A 25,501-nucleotide genomic window follows, 5' to 3' on the forward strand; every position below is an offset into this window, starting at 1 on the left:
CTTATTCTGAGGACGACATGAATATCGGCACAAAATATAATGGAAATGCATCCAGTAGCTGAGCCTCCTCCGTGAAACCAAAGACAAACCAAAAAGATAAAATAACACAAAATTTCACTGCAATCCATCCAACAGTGGCTGAAATATTTGTCTGGACCAAACTGGTGGACTGACACCAACACTAGCATAGCTTATAGACCAAAACACAACAGAATTACAGCAGACATATGTCACATATAATATTTGGAACCGTTTTTATTTTGAAATTGACCAAGAGGGGAGAGGGGAGGGGGTTATAATAATAGCAAACATTTTTGCTTGAAAATATTGAATATTATTATATTTGACTTTGGGGTAGATAAAGGAGCACAGTTCAAGAGCAGAAGAAGGGATATACATACATACAGTACAGGTAAGCATAGCACCGTTTTACACTGAATACTGGTGTTCTTAGCTTTGTGTATGTGTACAGTATTATACTAGAACTAGGACTCATTAGAACCAAATTGTGTAGTGGAAAGGTGATCTGTGTGGAGGGGGGCCTCAGTCTTGTCAGTGGCATCCCATTTCAATTATCCTACACCTCAAACGTTTTTTTCCATCCAAATGTCAGAACATTATTGTTGCAGAAACAGAAAATTTGTAATGGTGAAACATTCAGAGGTTCTTGTACAATGCAAAGCTTGTAAATAAGATTGTATTTCAGATTCTATATGTGGATTCCTGCAGTGAAAAGCATGATTCTCTCTATCACCCCTCATTTTCCTTCATCACAAACCATATCAAAGGTTCTCCATAATCAACAGTTACAACATCCATTAGTCTCTTTAAAACACCTTTACATTCTTTGGGCTGGGTATCAGTGACACAAACTATAAACATTTCAACATTACCCTTTAGAGTGACGCTTTAAACACAAACTATTCTAAGGAGGATCTATATGCTATGTGATGGGTGAAAGACCTGGTTCAAATAGTAAAACCCTTGCTGTAAAATCTCTTTAACCATTTTTTTCTGACTCAAGAAGAGAATTTGTCCCTGCTAAGTTGGACAAATGGCTATTTAATCTAAATTAAAAGCATATTTCTGAGGGCTACTATTTTAGACTGGTCTGATGTGTAGTTATTGTGATAATTGTTGGTTGAGCAGTCTGTCATTGAAAGGCAATAACACTGCCCATTGGCCTGACAGGTGACCAATGCTCTGCATTGCCTAACATCCATACTTTTCCAGTCACACATCTGTTTCCATATGAAAATATAATGGGTTACGGTGGCAGATAACATGCATACAAACTCTTTCTCTCACACAAACATGAATTCAAGTTGAGCTGTCCACACTTGGGCTTGCAGAATACTAAGCCCAACCAGAGAGGAAGTTTCTTGAATATTACAATTATTTCTTTATACTGCAACGCAAGAACTGATTGGCTATCGCCAGGGGAAACCAATACTGACCCCCAAGTGATACAAGTAGGATCAAGAAGAGGAGACACTATATTCTCTCACTTTCTCTCACTCTCACTCTCTCACAAACACACACACACACACACACACACACACACACACTTTACTACACTCTGAGACAAAACAACATATTCTAAATGCTCCTTTGCCAACCATTACACTACCTCAAATCCAAGGCTGTTCTGTTCGATATGGCTTACAAACTGTAGTACAGGAACTGAGTCCATTTCCATCTAAATGTAAAATGGACTTGGGCCCGGTCCTGGTTTTAACTGCTGTTTGAGAACTGAGAGACAAGTGAAGTGAACTGCATGAGGGTTTCTGAGGCCTGGGAAGAGAAACAAGGATGAAACAATGATGATACAGAAGACCACGAGACAGATTCGCTGTTACAATGAAGTCAGCCAATTTCGATCTGAGTGAAAGCTGAAAGGGGTTTCTCTATATTTCTGCTCTACTTTATCTCAACAATACCCTCCCTCTAAGGAAAATTGTACGTCTTTACTCCTCTTTTTTGGAGAAGTCAACCTCCATTTCTACTTTGATAGGAAACAAGGAAGGCTCTAAGAAATCTGGGTCAGATTTGATTCAGTCACCACACCCTTTCTGACTCTTCTTCCTCTGGTCTTTGCAGCATCAATGTCTAATCCTTCCTGGTCTGGTTCCAGACTGAGGCAGAAGCAAAACTTTCCACATTCCTGAGAATACAAGTACCGTCCAGCAACTTCAAACCCTTACTAAGTCAATTATTGTAAGACACAAGGGGCGACAAACACACAACCACAGACACTCTCATGCCCACACACAAAGATTGTATCCCCAAAAACACACATTAGCTCACAGAATCACACCACAGATTACAAACAACTAGGTCTCGACAGTGATTTACTGTACACAACCACATCAAGTGCTAAAGTTTCAGGAGGTTGAGGATATACTGTTTGTTACGTATAGGGCTCTCTGACTGTTAAAAAATAATCCCTACTATATACACACGCATGAACATTATTAGGGGTAATATTTTGTTGAAAAATATATACGCCTTTGAATAGTTTGCTCAAAAAAAAAAAAAAAAACTGACTATGTTATTGGCACTTGGAATCACTAAACCCATTATACGTACAGTGATCATCTTGCAAATAATTCAGTTGAACTGTAATCTAGTTTCTTGCCAAACATAATTTGTGATTACAAAGTTAAAAAGAGCCATTATTGTCTCAGAGAGACAGTGTTTAAAAACACAACTTCCACAAAAAAACCCAAGCCCAACCATTTTTAAACAAACTGACAGAACTTTAAAGCCTCATTCTGGACTTTTTTTTTTAAAGAGGGAAGTGGGAGGAGAGAGGGCATTTTAGAGAGCACGTCACTGCTCCATCTTTGACCAGAAAACACTTGAACAAAGTAAAAATTCATTTTTCAAAAGCGACTAATAAAAGCTTACACAGTTATTCTTTCCATGCAATCATATAAAATACTACATTTCTGTTTCCTGTTAGGCTATACTGAGTATTTACAAGTTTTTTTTTTATCATACAGTAAATCTGTACAAGGTCAGTCCACTTTGACACACCTTCAAAAAGAGTGAGTCTTTACCGTGGCGATAAGGGGTTCTCTGGGTTTTTGTGGGGTTTCCACGGAGACTGGAGATCCCTCACAACTCCGCCTCTGGTGAGGGAGAAGGGGATTTTAATCCATCTTGTTGCCATGGTGACAATCCATAGTGAGTTCCTAGAGGACTCTTTCCTCTTTCCTATGATTCATTTATTTCAGCTGGAGGAAGGGAGGGCAACGATTTTGGGTTAAAAGGAAGTTTGTGGCAGCCACACGACCAAGACAAATGTATGCTGCAATTCCTTAAGAGTTTCAGTTCCCCGTGGTTTTCTAACATACAATGTTTTCCTCCAGACTTTACTGTGGTTGACTGCTGACACTGTCAGTCCTGTGCGATGTTGGGGCTTTCTGTTGTTTCTGGGGCTGTGGTTTCAGCTGCTGCTGGTGCCTCTGGTGGTGAGATTGTTGCTGCTGCTGCTGCCTTTGTTGTTGTTGTTGTTGTTGCTGTTGCTGCTGCTGCTGCTGCTGCTGTTGCTGCTGCTGTTGCTGCTGCTGCTGCTGCTGCGTTTGCTGTTGGTGTGTTGCCTGGGTGAATGTGCCCTGTTGTTGGAGTGGGAAAGCTGCCTGCAGAATCAGCTGAGTAGACTGGTTACTATGAAGAAGACGAGTGCCCTGACAGAAGATCAGTGCAAGAATATTAGTTAATTAATACTCATCATCCTTTAAATTCAATAAATCCCTCTTCCTCTTTTCATGCAACTCAACTAAACATTTTAAAATATTATAAATAATATAATATAAATTATGTAAAAATAAGTTATTCTATAATCATTCACTGCAGCATTAACACAACATTTTATACCAAAATAAATTATATACAAGTAAAATGACACCTTTTCTTAAAGATACTTATTTAAATCAATGATATATGCTGCCCTCAACTGATACCTGTAGAAATTGCTGTTGTTGCTGCTGCCCCTGCTGGCCGCTCTGAGCCACTACAGTTGTCTGATTTTGGCCGTCTTGTTGAGCTTGAGGTGGTTGGGCTGGTTGCAGAGTCAAGGTCTGGGTCTGCCCTCCCTGCTGAAGTGACAGAATTTAACACAAAACAACAGGGGGTGTAGTTAAGTAAGGAAGGAAGAAGCAATCAAGTTGTGTTATATTATATACTCTAAACTCCATGTTTTTGATTTACAGTAACCTTGCATTATCTCCTTTTCATCGCCAATTGCCAATAATAGTAACATTTTTTCCCAAGATTTCATTTATCAAGAGGAAATGTGCTGATCAAAGAAGCCAATTTTTCCCACTAAGCGTTAAATGTACATTATTTACCACCCTCATGCAGGGCCTCCACTTCAACCACAATCTGTCAGCACTGAGCAGCTCGACGCCAACATGCCTCACACATGTTAAGAGTCATGCTCATTCCTGATCTCTGCCAGATCTGCTTCTTTAGTTTCTCTATCAATCATATGGCTTTAACCTTACCTGTTGCCCACCAAAGGGGTTGTATGCGGTGACCACCTGTCCCATGAACATGGAGGTGGGCACCATGACTGCACCACATGCCATTGGAGCTGTCACCAGCTTGGTCACTAGCTGCTGCCCTGCTGGGAAACTGGAGAGGGTGAAATGGAGAAAAATAGGAAGATGAAAAAACTAAGAAAGAAAAAATGCATTGCAGTATTTTGCAGTATTCATGAATCATAGTACATGTCAACAATTCAAATTTACTTGTGGTTACTAAGGAGCAGTATTTCTCTGTGTATCAGGTTTGTTTTTTGTCTTTTTACCGGATCTGTCGGTCCTGTGTGAAGGTGGCCACAGTTGTGCCTTGTGGTGTGTTGTTCTGCGGCAGGCTGGTGCTGATCTGCAGTACGTTGGGCTGCCCTGGCTGGGAAATCATCATGGTGTTGTACAGTGGAGCAGATACAGAGCCCTGGGTCTGGGTCTGGGGCTGTGGCTGAGCCTGCGTAGGTTGCTGGGGCTGACGTTGTGGCTGGAATTGAGCAAAGTGGAAAGGGAGGGAGGGGCATGACATGAATTTCTTTAAAACAGTAGACTGAATAGGAACCTATTTTTGGGGAATTTTTGGCCCCGTTTTCCACAGTTTTCCTCCTTTTTCATATATCCATTCCCAACATGAACAAAGCTGAAAATACATTAAAGAGATCATAAGGAATACAGAGAATGAAAATAAACTTTAACTCCAGCACTTTCAACACACTTTTTTTTAAATCTATAGTAGCAAGATGTCTATGTAAAAGACTGGCTGGGAAAACTTGTCCTGAAGCCACTCTAAGAGTTAGAAAAAACCTGTATAATAAGATGTGCAACTATTGGCTTACTGTATGTTTGCCTTTGTAATAATACAGTACAGAGGGTTTCAAACCATGTTAAATATGGCTATGTATGCTTTACACAACTTTACTGTCCCTGTGGGCATTTTGTGGACCACATGATTAAACACACACACACACATCCCCTGTGGCTCTTCCTGTCTTATGAATGAGATGTGTTCTACAGAACAGGAATTTGTTTCTGTAGTTTGAGAAATTCTCCTCATAAATGTGACCAAGTGTCAAAGGTTCAAACCACATTACTAACCTCAGACGATCTATTATTCTTGGAACTTTCCCTTCACAAGTTAGAGACATGGCTTTTATGTATTATTTTTGTATACGTTTAAAGACAATCCTAAATGATCTTTACTCAAAATCTTTCATAATCACACAACAATCAGAGTGGAGTCTGATTTTGCACAAAGGAAAAGATCATCTCCATAGGTGCTGTGTGTGTGTGTGTGTGTGTGTGTGTGTGTGTGTGTGTGTGTGTGTGTGTGTGTGTGTGTGTGTGTGCACGTGCATATATGTCCCACCTGTGTGAGGGCGTTGGTCTGCTGCTGTAGGCTCTGTTGCGGAGGGGGTGCCTGCTGCTGGATGGTGAGCTGCTGAGTTCCTGAATGGGTGGGGTTAATTGTTGTTTGCTGAACCGGACTTGTCAAAGTAGTCGTTTGCTGGACTGACCCCACCTGAGGGAGTTGTATATTCATTGCTCCACCCTGCTGCTGCAGTAACATCTGTCATAATCAAAACACCACAAGTCAACCCAAAGGGTTCTGATTGCACACTGCATGCAGTTATTTTTGTACATTTAGCCAATCTCAATATGAGTTTTTTTTTGCAATAACAGAACGCTTTACTGACAGAAACTCTCTTTACAGGCTACACATGCAGGCAGTTAATCTGTTATTGAAGTTTCCTTTGAAAAGAACAAAAATAATACATAATGCATGATTCTAGTCCTGATCTAGGTCAGGCAAAGCCAGGTACCACACAATGGGAGAAGACAAACCACAACACACTGACTGATCTTTTAAAAAATAGCGGTGGTGTGCCAGTTTTGTTCAAGTAAGTGATTTTTCAGATTAGGAAAATATCATAGGGAGAAACCTAAATGCTGCTGCTGAGCTCATGTAGATTTTAAACAAAATTACTTTTCAAAAGAAAGTATTACCATGCTGTTAGTAAAATAAAGTTGTTCAGCAAGCCATTGCAGCTCTATGGTTTATTGTTTGAATATAATTTATTTTCTTTTTCTGTAAAAGTGCAGTTTATATATATATATATATATATATATATATATATATATATATATATATAGATGCGCAACATTATAAATGTCACATTTGACACACTGAACTATAGACTAAATTTAAAGCTAAGATATGCAAGTTCTGGAAATCAAGGTAGCACTAGCATGAAAAAGCAACCACTCAGCTACTCCCATCCCTCCCTCTCCCTACCACATTATATTCCTCCCAGCCCTTCACCTATATCCTTGTCGGGTTCTCTGTCTCAGCTAATGCAGGAAATGTGAGCTTGGTAGCCTTTGAGTCAGCCACAGTGACGTCTTCCAGCAGCTAATAGTGCCAGAGGACTTGTAGAACCAGAAGCCTGTACATGTATTGATTCAAAACTGTGAGCTCCCACCCCTGAGTTTGGCCTTCTCTGATTGGTTACAGTGGAGAGGCTCGCTTAAAAACTTTTGAAGAGAATTTGCCTTTTTTTTTTTTGCTGTTAAAGAGTCTATGTTACAGAAGCCTCTGACAGCACCTCTCCACATTAAGATTGTGTTATGATTGCTATGAATGAGTGTGGAGCAGATTTAAACTGAAAACAACATTAGAATAAAGTTACATCCTAAGCTTTGATAAATATACCATGTGCAAACTCAACCTAAACTAAATGCCTGTTGGTACGAAAGGCTACATTTTATGTTGTGAAATGCTGCTGCCTTGACATCTATCGTGTGTGTCTACATCTTGCCTGTATGCCCTGTCCCTGGACTCTCTGCAGCTGCTCCTGGATGTGTCTGAGTTCCTCCTGCTGCCTCTGGATGTTGGCCTGGATCAATCTGGTCCTCTGCTCCAGCTGCTCCTTAAGGTGCTGCATGGCATTCACCTGTGCCGAGAACTCCATCACCGGCTGTGGGTGACCAGAAAAATAATGGGTGACTTACCTCAGCGCTATTAACTGAGTGGATGTGCAGTCAGAGGTAATTGATGTTATTCATTATGAAGCAAACTGAAACTGAGCATAAAAAAACTCCATAGTACGGCTGCAGCTAATGATGATTTTCATTACTGGTTAGTCTGATGATAATTTTCTCCATTCATTGATTGATCATTTGGTCTATAAAATGGCAGGAAATAGTGGAAAAATGTGAATTACAATTTCGAAGATCACAATACGACATCTTCAAATTTATTTTTTTGTCCAACCAGTAGTTCACAACATGCGATAAACTACATAATTAGTAGATCAGCTTATTATCTGATGAAAGTACCCAAATATAGTACCACCATATTGATTTGAACATTATCCTGTACATTTGTCATTTGTACCTGTACGTTTGTCTGTAGCTGTGGTTGTTGATGCTGCTGCTGCTGCTGCTGCTGCTGCTGCTGCTGCTGCTGCTGCTGCTGCTGCTGCTGCTGCTGCTGTTGTTGTTGTTGTTGTTGTTGCGTGATCATGCCTGGAGTCACACTCTGGCCTGTGGTCTGAGAGCTCATAGACTGCAAATACACAGAGAATCAACAATATTGAGATAAAGGCATTGTATGAATTACCTTAACCCCAGTGCATTATAAAGCAGCATTTAGCTAATTAAACTCCATGTCATGGTCACAAGAATCGGCACAAACTGTGTTGCAGTTTGGTATATCTAACTGTTTTTGACCAACAAAGTCTCACCTGGCTGCTGATAGATGAGCGACGCTGTGATGTGATCTCCATCGTGGAGGCTAGTGACTGCCGAGGAGGCGTGGCTGTGTCCATGTGTAGCTTGGAGGCTGTTGCTGCAGAGAAAGAATCATTGATGAGCAAGAGTCCTACTCAGACCATGATGACAATATCATATCTTCTTACTGCAAGTCTTCTTTATCCCATTAAACTCCTTTTACTTTACTTGTGTGTGTGTGTGTGTTTGTGTGTGTGTGTGTGTGTGTGTGTGTGTGTGTGTGTGTGCGTGCTTGTCCTTACAAGTGCAAGTGTTGTCAGAGACATGTGATGAGGACTTCCGGGAACTCCGTGATGAAGTTGAGGGTGTTCGGCTGCGGTCAAATCGCTCCAGAGCCTCCTTCAGGCTGGATGTATTCAGCTGCGACTCTGAGCCTGAGTCCTGACTCTAAACACAGATAAGCAAAGGAAAAATGCACAAAAAATAAAAGTCAGACTGCACACGGGTGATAATGACAGGGATTATGGGTAAGTCAGCAAAGGATCATTCAAGATAAAATCCATTAAATCTGATAGAACCCACGACAACATACAATTAATACACTGCATGTGCATTAATGTGAGATAACAGCCACTCTCCTAATGTTTTATCTGTTTGCACATTCCATCCAAAGTCTGATTCATTTGTTGTTTTCATCTTGATCCAATTACTGACCAAAGGGAGAGTCCCATTCATTGACATAACAACAGAGATATGTAGACAATGTGACACGTAGGAAAAAGTTAATAAGCAACTCAATGACAAAGGTTGATGGATAAAAACGTATGTCCTGTTGTTTGAGACAGTTTACATTAGAGGGTTTTTGGGCTTTGCTTTGACCTACCTAAAAATATATTGGCACCTATGATGCTGAATACATTATTTTCCATGTGTAACATACTGTTTGTAAAAAATTTCAGTCGAGCAATTAATCCATGCTCAATTACACCACTGATGTTGCAGTTTTGTCTCTCTTATTAGTCTTATATACATATTTAACATATAACTTGCATATAGAACATACTGTATTAATCTCCTAATAATACAGTTCATGCATTTATAAATACAAATGAGTAGATTTCTAGTAGTAGGTGTTTACCTTATCCACAGCAACCTCTGGGTTTGACTCCTCAATACCAAGCTCTCTGCGCTGTTCTGCCCTCACCTCTGCATAGCTGCATTTTGGACAAAAAAAAGAAAGAGGGGTTTTAGAGACAGCCAGTTACAGAGAAAGAAGGTAATATACATGAGACATGTAAAGACAATTTAGAAATGCTGTGTCACCAGTAAACAGATCATATTAGTGGATATGAGCAGCCTTAATCTTTACAGACTCTGCACAATGCTCTGGAAATATCTAATGATCAGAACAAAAACAATTCTGATATGTAAATCAGTGGAAGATAAAGAGAGCAAAGGAAGACAAGGCAGCATTCAGCTTCAGTACCTGACTACTGTGTGTGTGCAGACAATAAACTCAGGCCTAGAGTTCCACTGGTGATAGGTGATGTAGTAATGCGTCTGCAGCCAGATCCACTGTTGACCTTTAGTCAGGAAACGGTAGTAGCAAGATTTCCCTTTACCATACTGCATCACTGAACAGGAGAGAGATGGAGGCAGATAAGATCAGAGATGTTAGAAACAACAAGCAGAGAAAGGCTTTTTAAAAGAATTCTTTACAAAAAGTGAATAAATATGAGCCCTCACAGTGTTCGTGACACCTGGCTAGCGTCTCCAGGTCGTCCACATGGTAATAGTCGTACCCCGATGTTCCCAGAACCTCAAAAGGCAGGTAGCCTATGATTGGCGGAGCTCTGAAAGAAGAAAAGTGTTCAGATAATGCTTTTGTAGGTCCAGTTTATGTGACAGGTTGTCTGACCCCATATATGTCAAAGGTGTTTACAGTTGCTCAGAAAGGTCACACAGTGTTGCACTCAGCTGGAAAATAGGTGAAAAAACTGATGAGGGAACAATGAAAAATAAGAGCTTGAGAAGTTCAAACCCTGCCTCCCCTCTCACCTCTGCACAGCTTACCAATCACTGGCACAGAGTGGGTGTGAATTTCAGATCGTTTCAGGAAGTTAAAGAAATGGCCAGACATGGCCTCTCTAATCCAACTATTCTACAGCCAAAAAAAGCATTTATGATAGAGTATGATGGCGTGTGTGTGTGTGTTTACCTGTGGTCTAAAAAGAGGAACTTCCATTCTAAACTGTGCCTGGAAGTAAATTCTTCGTTGGGCTCCTCCACTGTACACATTTCCTATGAAAAAAATAAAGATTGCTGTATGACATAAAATGATTCATTAATGACTGTGTGGTTTTGATTGAATGTGTATTTGTGTGTGTGTGTATGTGTGGTGTACCTTAATAAACTGAGGTTTGGCCAGTCGGACTGTGGCTACAAAGCACACCTGGTCGTCAAACGCAGGTTGTAGCGACCGCTGTAACACCCCAGCCAGACCATTCCTTGTCACGTTGGGAACTACACAACAGAAAACACAGTCAAGGAAAACACAGTGGTTCTCTGTGGCCCTGTAGGTAAGGCGTAGAACAACCACACTCAAGGTGTGTGCTTGTGTGTGTGTGTTTAGTTTTATTAACTTCTACTTTAGATGGGCTTGACACACATACACACGCAAGTTCTGTGTCACTTCATACTTGTGGACTTTCCCATGAACATGCATGTTTGTTATGAATTTTTAAGCGATTGTCAGACTTAAGTCTTCTGATCTAAAATGTCTCACATGCAATATTGTTTCAATGACTACAGAAAACTTTGACGTGACGTTACGCTATTTACGTGACTCACCATTATTGAGTGACTTGAAGTTGCCGATAAACTTCACATATTCATAGACGGGGGGTTCTTTGGGGTCAATAGCCCCTCGTAGCATATGGCAGCAGAACTCCATGTGATTCTTAGCTGGAAGAAAAAAAAATTACACAATTTATTGAAAATTTTTGTGTTCATACGTGCTCTTCATACTAAGAGCACCACAAATTAGAACAAACACATTAGAACAGCCTAGCACATCTGAGGAGATTATTTTATATCCAACAAATTGCATTCTAATAGACAAAAGATGAACAGGGCAGGATTTATGCTTAACTGACAAAGTTAGCTATAAAGCTATGAAAACACTATTTTGACATGTTTTTAATTTAAGCTTTTTGACAGAAATATATATACAATGTTTTTTTATAGTCAGTGGGATAAATGTGGGTTTTCAGTTCATCTTGTTTTGTTTCTGTCAAATTTTGATAAATCTGATAAATAGTAAATCAAATGATATTCCCATTTTACCACCAGACACACACACAGTTATATACAATCAATAGAATTATGTTGAAACAAGCAGCCACTATGTGTAAAATGGTGTTACTGACTCTTCAGGTAATCAGAGCTAAGGCTCTCCGGGTCAGAGGGGTGCGTGGACAGAGCCTTGTACACATCGGAGTGTTCCCCAACTGGCAGGAAGTTTAACAGGTTCTGGTCCACCAAGTCCGCCTGAAGAACACACACACACAGGGATGAACACACACACACACACACACACACACACACACACACACACACACACACACACACACACACACACACACACACACACACACACACACACACACACACACACACGGGGGGAAAGGCCAGACCCATTCAGAAAACACAGGTCATTCTGACACGTTAAATCTGAACAACATTAAAAAAATCCCTTTTAAGCTTGTTCTACAATACAGTTGATGACTAATACATAGCAGGCTAAAGAAAGAACCAGTGTTACTCACCGGTAGGTGTTCTAGTAGTGAGGTGACACTCTCAGAGACGTAGAGGATGTTGCCATCAGTCATTATTGCTATAAAGAATCCGTCCAGAGCCTGATAATGAATGACAAGAAGGACAGGGTGATGTGTTGCTCTACAGCAGTAGTAAAAGTACAAGATGGAGGCTGTCAAAAGTTTGACTTAATTTAAATCAGAACAGATTTTAATTCAAAAGAAAGAAATAGCTGGCTCTGTTTAAATGATACAGCACTTTTTCTATTATAAAGGAAATCAATAATAAGCTGTAAGTATTTGTTGAGCTGAATTAGAGATGATCTTCCACAGCAGTAACATAACAGTGGATATAACACCTGTGTTGTCTCCTAACAGGAAGGATTACAGTACAAAATGTGAGGTTTCTGACCTCCAGCATGAGTTGGGTGAACTCTTCATTGCTAAGAAATGGAGGCTTCCAGTCCTGCCTGATCTCACTCGACTCCGACTGAGCTGCAATCTCTGATGAAGGAGAGAGGAAGAATTTGGTATTTTTAAGAAGAAATAATAAAATAGAGGTCTTTTAGGAAAAGGTCAAGAGAGGACAGGACAGAAAAGATTGCATACAAAAACAAAGCAGACAATAACACAGGCCAGCATGGTACTAAAATGTATTGATAGTTCAAGGCTCAGAGGGAAAACAAGGCAGTTAAACAGAACACTAGATAACACAGTGCACCAGTTCAGCTACAGCTGATAGTTAATTATCATGCAGAGAAAAAAGAGCTACGATTAAAAGTAGTAGCACATGTGCAGTAATTAAATATTTAAGCAAGGAGTTACAGTATTCAAATGGTAATCAGCTAAGATTATGAGAGGGGAGAGACAGTGAAAGGATTTAGATGCAAAACAGCTCAAACGCAGAATTCAAGAATGGCATAATTCATAACACATTATGTCAACAATACACAGTCGGAAGGTTAAACTTAGTTTATGAATAAAATAAACAGTGCCCATGTCTCATAAAAAGTGATATAAAAATATTTCCAACAGGCTCTAGTGATGAGAGTAACTGGGCACTGACAGCAATGTTTACAAGAGAGAATGATGAAGCTAAATATAGAACAAGAAGTGTCCGCCTTGTGAGGCGCTCAACATAAACACAGAAGGCGAGGTGAGGAAATAAGGTGAGGATGGTAGAAAGCCCTGACCTTTGTGTTTACACAGGAAGTCAATGCTTTTCTGCAGGATGGTGGACTTGTCCATCTTCCTGGTGTTGCCTGGCAACATCGTGCCGAGTTCCTTGATGAGGACATTGAACTGGTCTCTCCGTTTCTTCTCGGACTTGTTACGGGACACGCTACGATCCAAAACAAAATGATAAATTAGATTCTCAATGTGATTTTTTTGACAAAGAGATTTTTTTCTGTTTTATTTTCTGTCCAGATTAACCATTTTGACATACAAAAAAACCCCAAAAAAAACAAAACCTTGAAAATGAGAGGATGTAACCAGATGTAAAGCAGATGTATGGCATACACTAAAGTCCTCTGACAGAGTATATTCTCTACAGGAGCTAAAAACATTCTCATAGTCATCTACAAGTGCAAGTCTGGTCATGAGAAAGATTTGTGTACTAATATTTAGTACATAATATACCACCCATCTATATATACCTTACCGTTTTGCTTTGTCCTTTTCATCTTCTTCCATCAACCCATCAAAGATGCTACAATCATCCCTACAGGAGGAGAGAAAAAAAAAAGTATTTACAGACTGTTCAGAGTTTTTCCCAACTCCTTTTTTGTTTTCTGTGTGCACACGTCCATTGGCAGCTTGAAAGCAGATATGCATTGTTAATAATAGTTAATGACAGATGTTGGCTAATGAGAGGATTCCTACATGACAGGAGCAGGTTTATTTTTGGGTCGGTCACACAAAAAAAAATAGGAGTGAGACAGAGAGAGAGAGAGAGAGAAGGAATGTGTTTTGCTTGCCAAGAAGGTTGCGTGTGTATTTGTGCAACAAGGCGTGTTCTTGCCTACTTTTCAATTAATGTAGGTCAATACAAATACTTTAATTTGTACTGATGGGCATTATCTGGAACTGTAATTTAATAGCTTTAAAATCAGACTAATAACCAATAAGGCAAGGAATCAGTGTTCACTAAAGATATTTTTTTAAATAATATTAACCATCATCATCATCATCCCATTAAGAATTTCATTTGCAATAACTGATTAATGAAGTATCATTATGTTTTTGTAAACCTATATATCTGGACATATTTGTACTTGTATATAGGGTATATGCTTGTCTTCTATGATAAACCAACATAAAATTCTCAGTGGCTACTTTATTAGGTGCACCTGTACTATCTAATATAATCCAATAAAACTGTTCTGCCATAAAGTTTACTTTTATGATGCCTTTTGTGTTCAGTCTTTGTTGATAATGTCATGGAGGTGTTCATTTAATTATATGTTTAAGCACTGATGTCTTCGTTATTAGTGGAGTTTTACTCAGTTACTCAGTTTTATTCAGAGTTGTTCCTAATATTCTGCCTTTCATGTTTGTAAACAGGGAGGAAAAGAAATTACCTTAATAATTTAGTCAGGTACAATACCACCTTTAACTAAACAAAAACTTGACAAAATAAACTTTGTAAAGGTAGACTTAATGGCAGAAATGCCTTAGCTTGAATAAGTGTACCTATTCAAGCAGCCACTGAATGTATTGTGTATGTGTGTGTGTGTGTGTGTGTGTGTGTGTGTGTGTGTGTGTGTGTGTGTGTGTGTGTGTGTGTGTGTGTGTGGCTACATACCCTATGCTTGATGTCATGGTGGCTGCTGATCAGGGCTGTGGCTGGAGTGAATTGCTCTTTAGGCGTGAGGTAGGCATTTGGAAGACCACCTGGAGAGATAGAAAGAAACAAGTATTGTATTAGCTTAAGTGACAGTCATGATCTAGCACCAAAAACAATGGTGAATGGTTTGGCACACAGTGCACTGCAGTAAGAGCATTAAAAGCAATGACACAAGGAAATAAAAATGTAATGAAATCACATATCACATCAAAAGCTTCCCACCCCTCATTAGTGCTTTCATTTTACACACACACACTTGTCTTGGCAAACAGGAAGAATGAGGCCAAGCCTTCAGAGGTGATTCAAACTTGATTCAAACTCCTTGTTGATACATGCAATAAAAACAAGTACACATGTATACATTTATGTATGTGTTTGAACATAGACAAGCACATTTAGTTCTTGAGGGTTTCTTCACGAAATGTGTTACTCTCAAAGACTAATCACAATCATCAGCATTCGCAAAGGGTTCAGATAACTGGCTGAATATAGTGGCTACTATATATTTCTAGTGTCATGTTAACTGTGAAATAAATTATAACATATGTCAGATGAAGACTATATTCCTGGCACAAAGAACACTATAACATATGTTGCAACATGTGTAATTAAATTTTAATCATGTGCATGACCAAACTCTTTTGTGAACTAGGTTTACACACAACACAGCTCTGCCTGTTACTATGTGACGTGTACGTGTGTAGGTGTGTGTGTAGTCATTTCTCACCCCACTGCAGCTTATGAACGCGGCCAGTTAACGTCTTTTCTCAGGGGTCGTAGAAAGGGTTTGGGGTCAAAGCTGACTCTACGGTCAAAACTGGTGTTGAGGTCATTGGGGTCACGAGAGGGCACCAGACCACAGGAAAGACATGGTGGTCAACCAAACCTGTGGGAGAAATCAGAGCAGAAAACTGGGGTCATGTGGGGTCATGTGGGGTCATTGGGTCAATTTCGGGGCAGCTTCTAGACATTTTCCATCTTTACTGCCATAGGAATAGTGAAGAAAATTCACTCTTTTGCTTAGTGCAGCTAACAAATAAGCTAAATTGTCCTATATAGAAAAAAGTACCATGGTTGTAACTAAACTTCATATGAGAAAAACAAACCAAAAAAATCTTTATTTGACAGTTTCTGAGCCATCTGTCACTTTGTCCATTGTTATTTCTGTTTCACATCTAGAACATTATAGCTCACTTGCATATCCATTTATCACATTTATCAGCTGGAGCAGACTTCAAGAAAACAAATGTTATTATCCTAATGACCTACCAGCCAGTGTAGTAGATCATGTTTACTGGTTTATCAACTAATGACAATTTCACTGTCTTTAACCAGTTTTTTTTTTTTATTGCTGCACTGATGTAAGTTCATCAGCGCAGCAAGGAAAACCTGAATTAAAGCAGTCACTATGCTTCATTATTAGTATTAGTAGGTCTATTTCTTTTGGCGCACAGTGACCCATTTATTAAAAGAAAAGTGATGATTAAATATCGTTTAACTTACTTTCTGGAATGATTCCTTGCAGGCAAAGTAGCAGTTTTAGATCCTATCCTTCAAGGCACTGGCAAATCACGTCACGTGTAAGCCACACCTCACCTGCAACACAAAAAACCCCAGACTGTGTAACAAACGTACCACTCAGCCTGCTCACTGTTTACCATGCATGCAAATTCTAGAGGCCAACCTGGAATGTAAATGTGTTAGTTGCTGCAAGTTAAAATCAGGAAATGAGGGCTGCAACAAACTAAGAATTTTGTTAAAAAACAGTCCAAATGAGATTCATACTACTATATGAATAAGAATGCAACTAATTTGTCAAGTAAATTTTTTTTCAATTAATTAAACAATTTTCAATTGTTTGGTCTATAAACTGTTACAAAATAGTAAAGAATTCTCATCAAAATTGTTGAAGGTCAAGATGGGTTCTGACCACTAGTCCACACCTCCAAATATATTCAATTTACAATGATATAAAACACAGAAAAGCAGTAAATCTTCAATAAATCTCGTGAAATTGGAACCAATGCATGTTTGGCTTGTATGGTGGGAAAAAATTACTGTAATAATTCATCATTTATCAAAATAGTTGCTGGTTAATTTTATGTTGCTTGGTTGGTTGATTGATTGACTGATTGATTGTTTCAGCTCTATCATTATTTTCATTATCTATAAATCAGCCAACTAATTTCTCAGTTAACGATTAGTAATTTGGTCTATCGTGAAAATACTTGTCACAGTTTCAAAGAGAAGGTGACAGCTTCAAAAGTGTTGTGGAAGGTACAACCAATAGTCTAAAACTTAAATTTTTATATCTACTATCACATAAGATAAAGAAAAGTAGCAAACCCTTAATATTGATAAGCTGTAGTTAAACATTGTTGGCATTTTTGCTTGAAAGGTGCTGCAAATCAATTGAATAAACATTTCACTGGAGCTGCAACTAATTCTTATTTTCATTATCAATGTGATGATTATTTTCTCTTTTAATCATTTGAAAATAGTGAGAAATGCCTAAGGCTTCTCATCAGATGGCTTGAGAAAAGGTTTGCCATTTTGCCAAATTAGATAAATAAAAAGCTTATTTGATTATCAAAACTAGCTGCGATTAAATGAGCATACTGGCACATTTCATGACTACTGCAAATTTGTGGTGTCTTTTTGAGTAGTCTAACTTCCCAGACACCAGTTGGACAAAAGGCCACCACTGGGATCACACTGTGTCCCAATGAACCCCATTTAATAGATTTTTACTGAATAAATGAATACAGGCAGGAAGGTCACAGTGGGTACAGTTAAACCCTTGGTTAACATTATCATCCTGCTACTTCCTCTCAATGATTTTTCTCACCGATTTTAGTGTGAGATATTGGTGAGATTTAGGCATTTTGCTGAGCCATTCTGAGGGCCCCATGGTGGTCCCGGGTCACTTCTTGGGGAGGCACTGGCCTGACCTACAGTCATGTATTCCTGATGGCCAATAAGTGAAGCCTCATTAGACTGAGCTCCTTCATTGGGCGATTCCAACCACAGTACACCAGTAGCAATGAATAAACACTGATATTAGCATTATGACCCAGTGGAGACAATGTAAAGCAGTCCACCAACACAGACATAAGCTACCACATATGCACAGTAACATTTTATATGCCTTTTTGTGCCACAGGTGTTCGTTATACAACCGAAAGAGAGCAACCCATGGAGCTAGCTAGCAGGCTAACTAAGCTTGCTACCGAAAACTGCCCATTTAACTCAAGAGATTTAATGCTCTTACTGGCCCCGTTTTCTCACGGCACCTTCACCAACACTAAATGACACAGTTATGACAGGTAACGCGTTTCACGTTTTGAAAATAAAACAGGAGAAATGTCAGGCTCTGCCCAGGCAAGCTGGCGCCGAGCCTCAAGCTGTCACGCAACAACTGACATTGAAGACAAAATAATGTGAAATATTACCGTCGGTCCTCAAACGCCGCGAGAAGACCGAGCCTAGACACCAACGCGGGGCTCGATCCTCGCAAAACCCGTCAAAAAACACATTTATGTCGGCGGCGGAGAAGCGTCTAAACCCAGCGATGGTGGAAACATTTTTCGCGGCAGATGTATGTACACATACACACACACACACACAGACACACACTAACAGGGCGACGCGCACACGCTCGCCCACTCGTACACATAGACACTGGCTGCTCTGAATGTGGGTCACTGGGCCTTGCTCTCCCTCAAGCGTGCGGAAACAGTCCCGAAGCCTCCTCTGCAGTCCAACCGCTTCCGCACGCAAAAAAAAAAAAAAAAAAAACACACACACACACACACACACACACACACACACGCGCGCACACACTCTATGTTTACCGAGCACAGCGGCCGTGCTATATCACAATCGGTTATGGATGTTTGCAGTAAATATCCTTACCTGCGCGAATAATCGACAACCGCCTGCGTGTTTTGCTTACTTGAACGTTGCATCGAGGTGGTGGGGGCCAGGAGGACTCCGGGTTGGGGAGAAAAACAGGAGGCCTACTTCATATTACGACGTACAGTCATGCGCAATAGAGACAGTAGGGCGCACTATTTTGCAAGTACAGTAGCAGCAAAGCGGAGAGGATCTTCAGAGGGGAAATGACTCCGCGTGTTTTCATGGCTTTTCCAGCCAGTCCACTATCGGTGTCACCTAGTTTTTTGATATGATAGAGAATAAAAGCTCAAGGTAGCGATTCTGTCTCCTGACATGCAAATGAATGTATTTAAAGCGACTGTGACCAGGGTAGTAGACACATTTATCCAGTTAATTTGTCTTTTATTAAAACATTTGCATAATACTTAGATATAAAGCGACAATTCCCTCACATTTTTTTAAAATATATTTTCACAATAATATCAATATGCATTTTAGACATTCACTACATTATTTCCGGGAAAACCGGTTAGGTTAAGTTGCAGTGAATGGACCGTGAATGTGACATTGGATGGTCGCCAGGAGGGTGCAGAGCAGGATAGGGATGGCCCTGTCTGATGGCAAAGGGGTTTCCCCTTTTATCGACATCCAATCACAAGCTCTACAAGCCGTGACGCTACACCTCTACTGTGTCGAGGTTCCCATAAGTTTATATTGTGGTTCCATTTGACATTACAATTTTTCTTTAATTAGATGTTAGTTTTGTGTGTCCCAAACGACCATGTCATTTGTAATGACATACCTTTGATGACAAAAGTCAAATTAAAAGTAAATGTTGGCTATAATTGCTTAAAGCAAAGTTAACAACGTTTTTCAACATGAATACAGAGTTCATAAACATGAGAGCAACGAGGTGATATAGGCGTTCTCGCCATGTGAGGCCTGCAGTACACATATAATGGTTGAAGTGATAGCTATTTATACTGTTATTGTCTGTATGGATGACAGAATATTATGTTTTCAAGACATATAAATCATATCGGCCTAGTGCCTGTAAAATTAAAGCTCTCCATTTGGAATGACACCACTGTTCATATAGAAATATTCAGGCTTCATTTGCAAGCAATTTATACCTATAGCCTATTTAAACCATTAGAGATTACAAAGACCCTGTTCATAGATAATTGCCACAGCGCTTCATTCTTAAATAATAATTTTAGAATTAAAAACAGAACAATAAGTTATAATTAAAACTGGAGCAGTTATACTACAAGGTTAACTTCAGCGCCGTCGAAGGAAGGCAGCTTTTGCAGAAGTAGTTTATTTTCTCGAGGAAATGTGTGTGTCACACCAGAGATCCATACACCCCTGTGTTTGTTTGCATAGATGTCAGCATACACAGCAACATGCAACCTCAACTTTTCTTCATCATCCTCTGCCTGCACCCAGAAAACGACACTGACATGACAGGCAGGTAGCTGGGTAGGTAACGTTTAAGACCTGCAGCATTGTCAGGAGGAATGTAACATGCAAGGTGACACATGGAAATAATGAAGCAAAGTTAAAGCAAGTTACAAGAGGTCTTCATCAATTAGACCTTAAAAATCCCACAAAATATGCATATACCACTGTAAAATCCCTAACATACTATATGTTTAATGAAAACAACAGCACTTGCTGCTAGTGTTACTATTTTCACACTGGTATGCCTGTAATTCCAGCCCTAGGCTTGTAGTGCATTTAACAAATATTTTCATTTGTTCTCTTCTAATACATTTAATGTATAATTGTACCAGGCTCATTAATTCTTTCCTCCTACTTGGACTCATTATACCTTTGACTGCACCTTCTCAGAATTTCTACCTGCCTCGTTTTACTTTCTTCAGTCTCCTTCCTCTCTGTGAACTCGATTTGCCCCCTCACATTCCCTTTCCTCTCTGTCATCATTTTCCCTTATGCTCTGATCGGATTAGTCGTTATCTTCTTCTTGAGGATTTTCCTCCTTTTCCGATATATTCTCTCTTTTCTCATCTTTGCTTCTTCCATCACACCTTTTTGCATAATCCGTATTACAGGCATATAGTCCTTAATTCCTCTCCACAGTCTCATCTTTTTTTCACCTTCTCTGCGCTCTTTCTCTCTTTTCTTTGGGTCCATATTTTCCCCATTTTATTTTTCTATTTGTTTCTCCCCACTTCTCAGTTTTTTTCCTTAATAATATTCTTTGAAATTGTCTTTCCACATGCGACTCACACTCAATTTTTCAACCTCGACTCGATTTTCTCTTTGTTGCGTCTCCCTTTAATCTCTTTGTCAGCATCTCCTTTTTCCTTCCTTTCTGTCCCAGCTTTCTTTTACTTCATCCAGACCTGCAGAGTAACACAGATCTACTCCTCATCCTTGTTTGCATCTTTAGCCTCTCTAATCATGCACACTTCTCTTTTCAAACTCCTCCCATATTGTCCTCTAACAGTAATGCAATTGCTATCACTCTATCTCCTATTGATGTTCACAGTTACTCACCCTGTCATTTTCATAGACTGCAATGTCAGGGACAATGGGAATGCTCACATAAATGTTCTCTAATAAACAAATATATACACATTGTTGCAGCCTTTCCATTGAATATGAATAATAAACTCTTGTTGCTTTTATTCTTGTGTATTCTATCATACATTACAAAAACTCTCTTGCGCAAATTCCGGGATTTCTCATATTATTCCTCCCTGTAATAATCTTTTCAATGCACATGACAGATATAGGCCTACTGGGGTTAAAGTTTATGATAAGTAAGTACAATAAACCTCATGTGTTATTCATGAGATTCAACACTTGTATATTTCCTCCCTACTTCCTGCCCATCTGCTCATCTTTCCATCTCAGAGGCAAAAAGCCTTTCAAGTGAACACCCACAAAAACCATCTACAACAACAACAATAAAGCACTTAGCTGTGGAACGACCCATCTTTGTTTTCACAAATGTGACAAATCCAATGGAGCCACACTCTTTCCTGCAAACAAATCAAATCAATGCTTTGGTGTGGCTCATTCTGGGGTGGTTTTGCTTATGGAAAACTCCTCCCACCCTGTTTTGACTGGCCTCTCATGAACTGAAACTTAAAAAAAAAGAAACACGTGACATTGTGTTCTCCCCTTTTCTCAGTACATCTAGCAACTTTGCTTGTGGAGCCACGATCACTAGAGATGTGAAGCATCCTTTATGTGCTGGTAAAATCCCTCCATTTAAGTGCTTCACCCCACTTGTACCTGATCTCAGAGATTGAATTACTTCAGGGTAATGGAAACCATGCAGAGTGCTGTGGGACATTCTTTTCCCACACAACAACCGTTTAATCACAGACAAACATCGGGCATCATGCCACACAATATATCATCATCTTTATGTGAGTGAGTGGATGAGAGACAGAAAGGCCACAGAAATACACAAAGAAAGAAAGAAAGAAAGAAAGAAAGAAAGACTGTCTGTGTGTGTTGTGAGCAAACATTCTGTGCAATCACATACAAATACAGGTAAAGTGTGTATCTATGCTTTGTGTTAGATACACAAAGTGAAATCCATATTTGCAGGAAACCTGGGTCAATATTAGGATCATCATAATGGATCTTAATTGAAGTAATAAAAGGTTACATGATGAAAAGACTGGCCAGTTGGTATGAAGTCAGTACTTTAATGAAAGATTGACATAGATCATCAAACCTGAGTGGAGTGTGTGTGTGTGTTTGTGTGTGTGTGTGTGTGTGTGTGTGCATGTGCGCGTGCGTGTGTGTGTGTGTGTGTGTAAGAGTAAGAACCCCTTTCACACACAGCCCCAGATTTTCACGTGGGCTGACCAGAGAAAACAACACCACTTCCCTCCCTCACCACTGCCGGGTTTCATTGTTGTCCAGTGTCACGATCTTCATTATCTTTTGTTCTCAACTCTCTCTCCTGGATTTTCTCATCTCTTTTGCGGTCTTCCTCTCTGACTGTTCTTTTTTTTCCTCGCCACTGTCCAGCTCTGTCCAGCTCTCTCCAATGATGTCGTCTCTTCTGAGGGAGGAGATGCAGAGGGTTTTGTTCCGACCCGCAAAACAGAGATTGGTGGAGTTTATTGAGATTGAAGAGCCATCGCATGGGAGACATTTTCTCTGTGTCTCAGGTAAATTGTTTTTTTTTTGTTTAAAAAATGTTAAGGATTAGAGATGCTCAACTATTCCACATAATGTCAGATCTTTTGTTCTTAGCATAAATTCAACGTTTTTAATGATATTTAATATTTAATCATCTTTATAATGATTTTTTTTTCTTTCGCTTTGGCCTTGTACTAAATTACTGTATTAAATACTGACTGTGTAAAGTGTTTTACCTCTACAAGGTTGAACTTATACTGCAGATGGATTTCCTTGTGCTGCACTGTACCTGTTTACTTAGAAAAAAGAAAGGTGTTTTTTCATTTTTCTGCAGTTGCAAAAAACAAAGTGGTGCAGTTATGTATAGTGCGATGTCAGGTATTGGAGCCACCCATTAAGTCTGGATCCAAGAGGTCCCACACCAAACGCTCCAGCATACAGGACTGCTACAGCAGGATGGAGACCTGGTCCCTGCAGGACCTGACTCTTGTTGACGGACGGGACCCTGATGTGGTAATTCACCAGATTATGTTATAATATTCACTTGCTTATTATTGCCGTATTTCTTATAGAGAGGAAAGGTCAGTATGAAGGCCACATCAAATTCTGTCATTAAAATCTAATATTGTCTACTTTCTATAAAAGCTTTGAAACAATGTAATTTGTTTCAAGATATAATTTCAAATAGTAACAAATTTAATTTTTAAAATTACATGTTAATGTAAATTACACTTATGGTATCTTGTGTGGACCCAAAAAGGAATTTCAGCTGTCTGTCATTGGGATTCTAAATAAAGACAAAATAAATAAAATGCATAAGAAATAATAATAAATAAATTGCAACACAAATATACTTGTGCCTATCATTGTAGCTATACCAATTTTATTGTGAACAGCTACTTTAATTATCTGTTAACCTGTTATCTGTTATTAATAATACAGAAAATCTTCACTCAAGGTCCATATAGTTGTAACAAAAGCTTTCAACCATGTTTCAAACAATGGTGTTTTCACAGTTGGGGTTCAATCATAGATATTCTTCAGCATTCCAATCTTCAAATGTGAAAAAGTTGTAGTAGATATTTGTAAAACATCTATTGTGCTGGAAAACCAAATTTATGCTTTCATCAATGTTATGTCTTTTCTAAATAAAAAGAAGTCATTTAAACTTCCACTTCCCAGGAGCCCGCTTGCTTTCATATACCTGACTCAGTTCTCCAGTCAAGTGATATATATAATTTAGTGTTTATGGTGTTATTTCACATGACCGTTAAATCATTGTTTAAGCTCATATTTTAAAAAGGCTTACACCCAAGTTTTGTGTGTGTGTGTGTGTAGGCAATGCTTTTCTCATTCTGTGTCTGTGTGTCGTTTGCTTCCAGGATGACCCCTGTTTCCTGCTGCACTTTGATAAGGTGCGGACAGTGACGGCCATCAGCTGCTCAGCCAAGTACACTATTGTGCGTGCTCTGGTCGTTCTGAGTGATCGGCACTGTCAGAGGTCGCTGAACTTGCGGAACTTTGACTGGACCTACATCAAGCCCACCTCCTTCTACTCCAACAGAGGTGACTGTGTTGTTCTGTCACAGATCTGCTTCTATGCATTCAATTTGATGTGCCTGTCCATGTGTCCTGTGCCCCTGGATGCATAATGGAATGAAACAATGATTGTGTGTGTGTGTCTCAAGTAAGGTGTGTATCTATGTGTGTCAGTTAGAAAACTATGGCAGATTTTCTATATATAACTTGTATGTAGGCTTATTGTTGCTTCTGTTACACTATATGGCTCTGATTTGGAGTTGTTCACCATAAAACGAGTTTTGCATTAATATTTTGCTGAATATATCTTCATGGCAAATACAAGTTTCTAGCAGTGTGGTGGTATTTGTTAATAATACAATCCACTTTTATGATATTTTGATTACTTACCCCTGGTGGAATGCTATTCTGTGTGCTACTGTAAAACTGAATTTCAAATGGAGGAGAAATAAAACAATTCCAAATCCCCTGCCTTTCTTTGTCTTCCACATAGGTGTATTTGTGTTATCGTAGGCCTTCTACCTTCTTCCTTTATCACACTGCTATTTCCCCATCTCCTGTGATAGCTTATGTATTAAATCATCACCAGAGCCATTTTCTCTCTCTTTTTTAGAGAGCAACTGGGGGAATAGTTTCTATTTGTGTTTATGTTCAATATTAAAAATCTGTTGAATATTTTGTAGTCTGATTCCAGTACATTTTAGGCCCTATATTGATTATATTTTGGCAGACAAAGAAGTAGCCTACTAATATCACTCCACAAGTAAAAGTCGGCAAAATGTACTCAAAGTATTAAAAGTAAAAGTATTCAATACAGAAAATAAAAATTAAGAAAATAGTGAGAAATGCCCAAAGTTACACAGTTACAGTGCTTGTTATAATAGTTCAAACCTCAAAATCATGAAAATTATTAAAAGGAAAAGTAAAAAATACTCACATTTGAAAAGCTGGAAGCATGAAATGTTTGGCATTTGAAAAATGTAAGGTTGTAGGCCTATGTGCTGCTG

At 39.2% G+C, this 25,501-nt stretch overlaps 2 protein-coding genes across 6 annotated transcripts; one reads left to right on the plus strand and one right to left on the minus strand.

Moving 5' to 3' along the window:
- Positions 1 to 230: 230 nt before the first annotated feature.
- Positions 231 to 18,999, minus strand: LOC139635932 (circadian locomoter output cycles protein kaput-like). Of its 5 annotated transcripts, none has more exons than XM_071503517.1 (24): positions 18,843 to 18,999; positions 16,431 to 16,523; positions 15,655 to 15,813; positions 14,886 to 14,974; positions 13,743 to 13,802; positions 13,273 to 13,421; positions 12,492 to 12,583; positions 12,092 to 12,181; positions 11,693 to 11,813; positions 11,115 to 11,228; positions 10,669 to 10,787; positions 10,483 to 10,565; positions 10,011 to 10,117; positions 9,751 to 9,898; positions 9,403 to 9,478; positions 8,567 to 8,711; positions 8,279 to 8,382; positions 7,930 to 8,100; positions 7,352 to 7,510; positions 5,902 to 6,102; positions 4,817 to 5,022; positions 4,512 to 4,641; positions 3,969 to 4,100; positions 231 to 3,692 (listed from the first exon to the last, which is right to left on the minus strand). In XM_071503517.1, the coding sequence occupies exons 4-24, from the start codon at positions 14,900 to 14,902 to the stop codon at positions 3,378 to 3,380; spliced, it is 2,739 nt and encodes a 912-aa protein (XP_071359618.1). In that variant the 5' UTR covers positions 14,903 to 14,974; positions 15,655 to 15,813; positions 16,431 to 16,523; positions 18,843 to 18,999; the 3' UTR covers positions 231 to 3,377. The 5 variants fall into 5 exon arrangements, with proteins under 5 accessions (XP_071359618.1, XP_071359613.1, XP_071359617.1 ...); XM_071503512.1 differs by having other exon boundaries at positions 3,969 to 4,103; XM_071503516.1 differs by having other exon boundaries at positions 3,969 to 4,103; positions 18,883 to 18,938.
- On the plus strand, positions 18,394 to 25,182 carry exoc1l (exocyst complex component 1 like). Its single transcript, XM_071503518.1, has 4 exons — positions 18,394 to 18,525; positions 22,842 to 22,984; positions 23,290 to 23,468; positions 24,338 to 25,182. Exons 2-4 carry the CDS (start codon positions 22,861 to 22,863, stop codon positions 24,605 to 24,607), a joined length of 573 nt encoding a protein of 190 aa, XP_071359619.1. The 5' UTR covers positions 18,394 to 18,525; positions 22,842 to 22,860; the 3' UTR covers positions 24,608 to 25,182.
- Positions 25,183 to 25,501: the final 319 nt, after the last annotated feature.

This window comes from Trachinotus anak, unplaced genomic scaffold (assembly GCF_046630095.1).
Source record: "Trachinotus anak isolate AG129_WGS33_773 ecotype Australia unplaced genomic scaffold, CSIRO_AGI_Tana_v1 ptg000019l, whole genome shotgun sequence".
Taxonomy (NCBI): Eukaryota; Metazoa; Chordata; class Actinopteri; order Carangiformes; family Carangidae; genus Trachinotus; species Trachinotus anak.

Bases quoted from the DNA above. Each gene is read 5' to 3' on its own strand.
- exoc1l (XM_071503518.1), top strand. From the start codon at position 22,861: ATGATGTCGTCTCTTCTGAGGGAGGAGATGCAGAGGGTTTTGTTCCGA. The intron at 22,985-23,289 runs GTAAATTGTTTT...ATTTTTCTGCAG, and splicing joins ACATTTTCTCTGTGTCTCAG to TTGCAAAAAACAAAGTGGTG. The intron at 23,469-24,337 runs GTAATTCACCAG...GTTTGCTTCCAG, and splicing joins ACGGACGGGACCCTGATGTG to GATGACCCCTGTTTCCTGCT.
- LOC139635932 (XM_071503512.1), bottom strand. The intron at 11,229-11,692 runs GTCAGTAACACC...TTTTTCTTCCAG, and splicing joins TAGCTCTGATTACCTGAAGA to CTAAGAATCACATGGAGTTC. The intron at 4,642-4,816 runs GTAAAAAGACAA...CACCCTCTCCAG, and splicing joins ACACAGGACCGACAGATCCG to TTTCCCAGCAGGGCAGCAGC.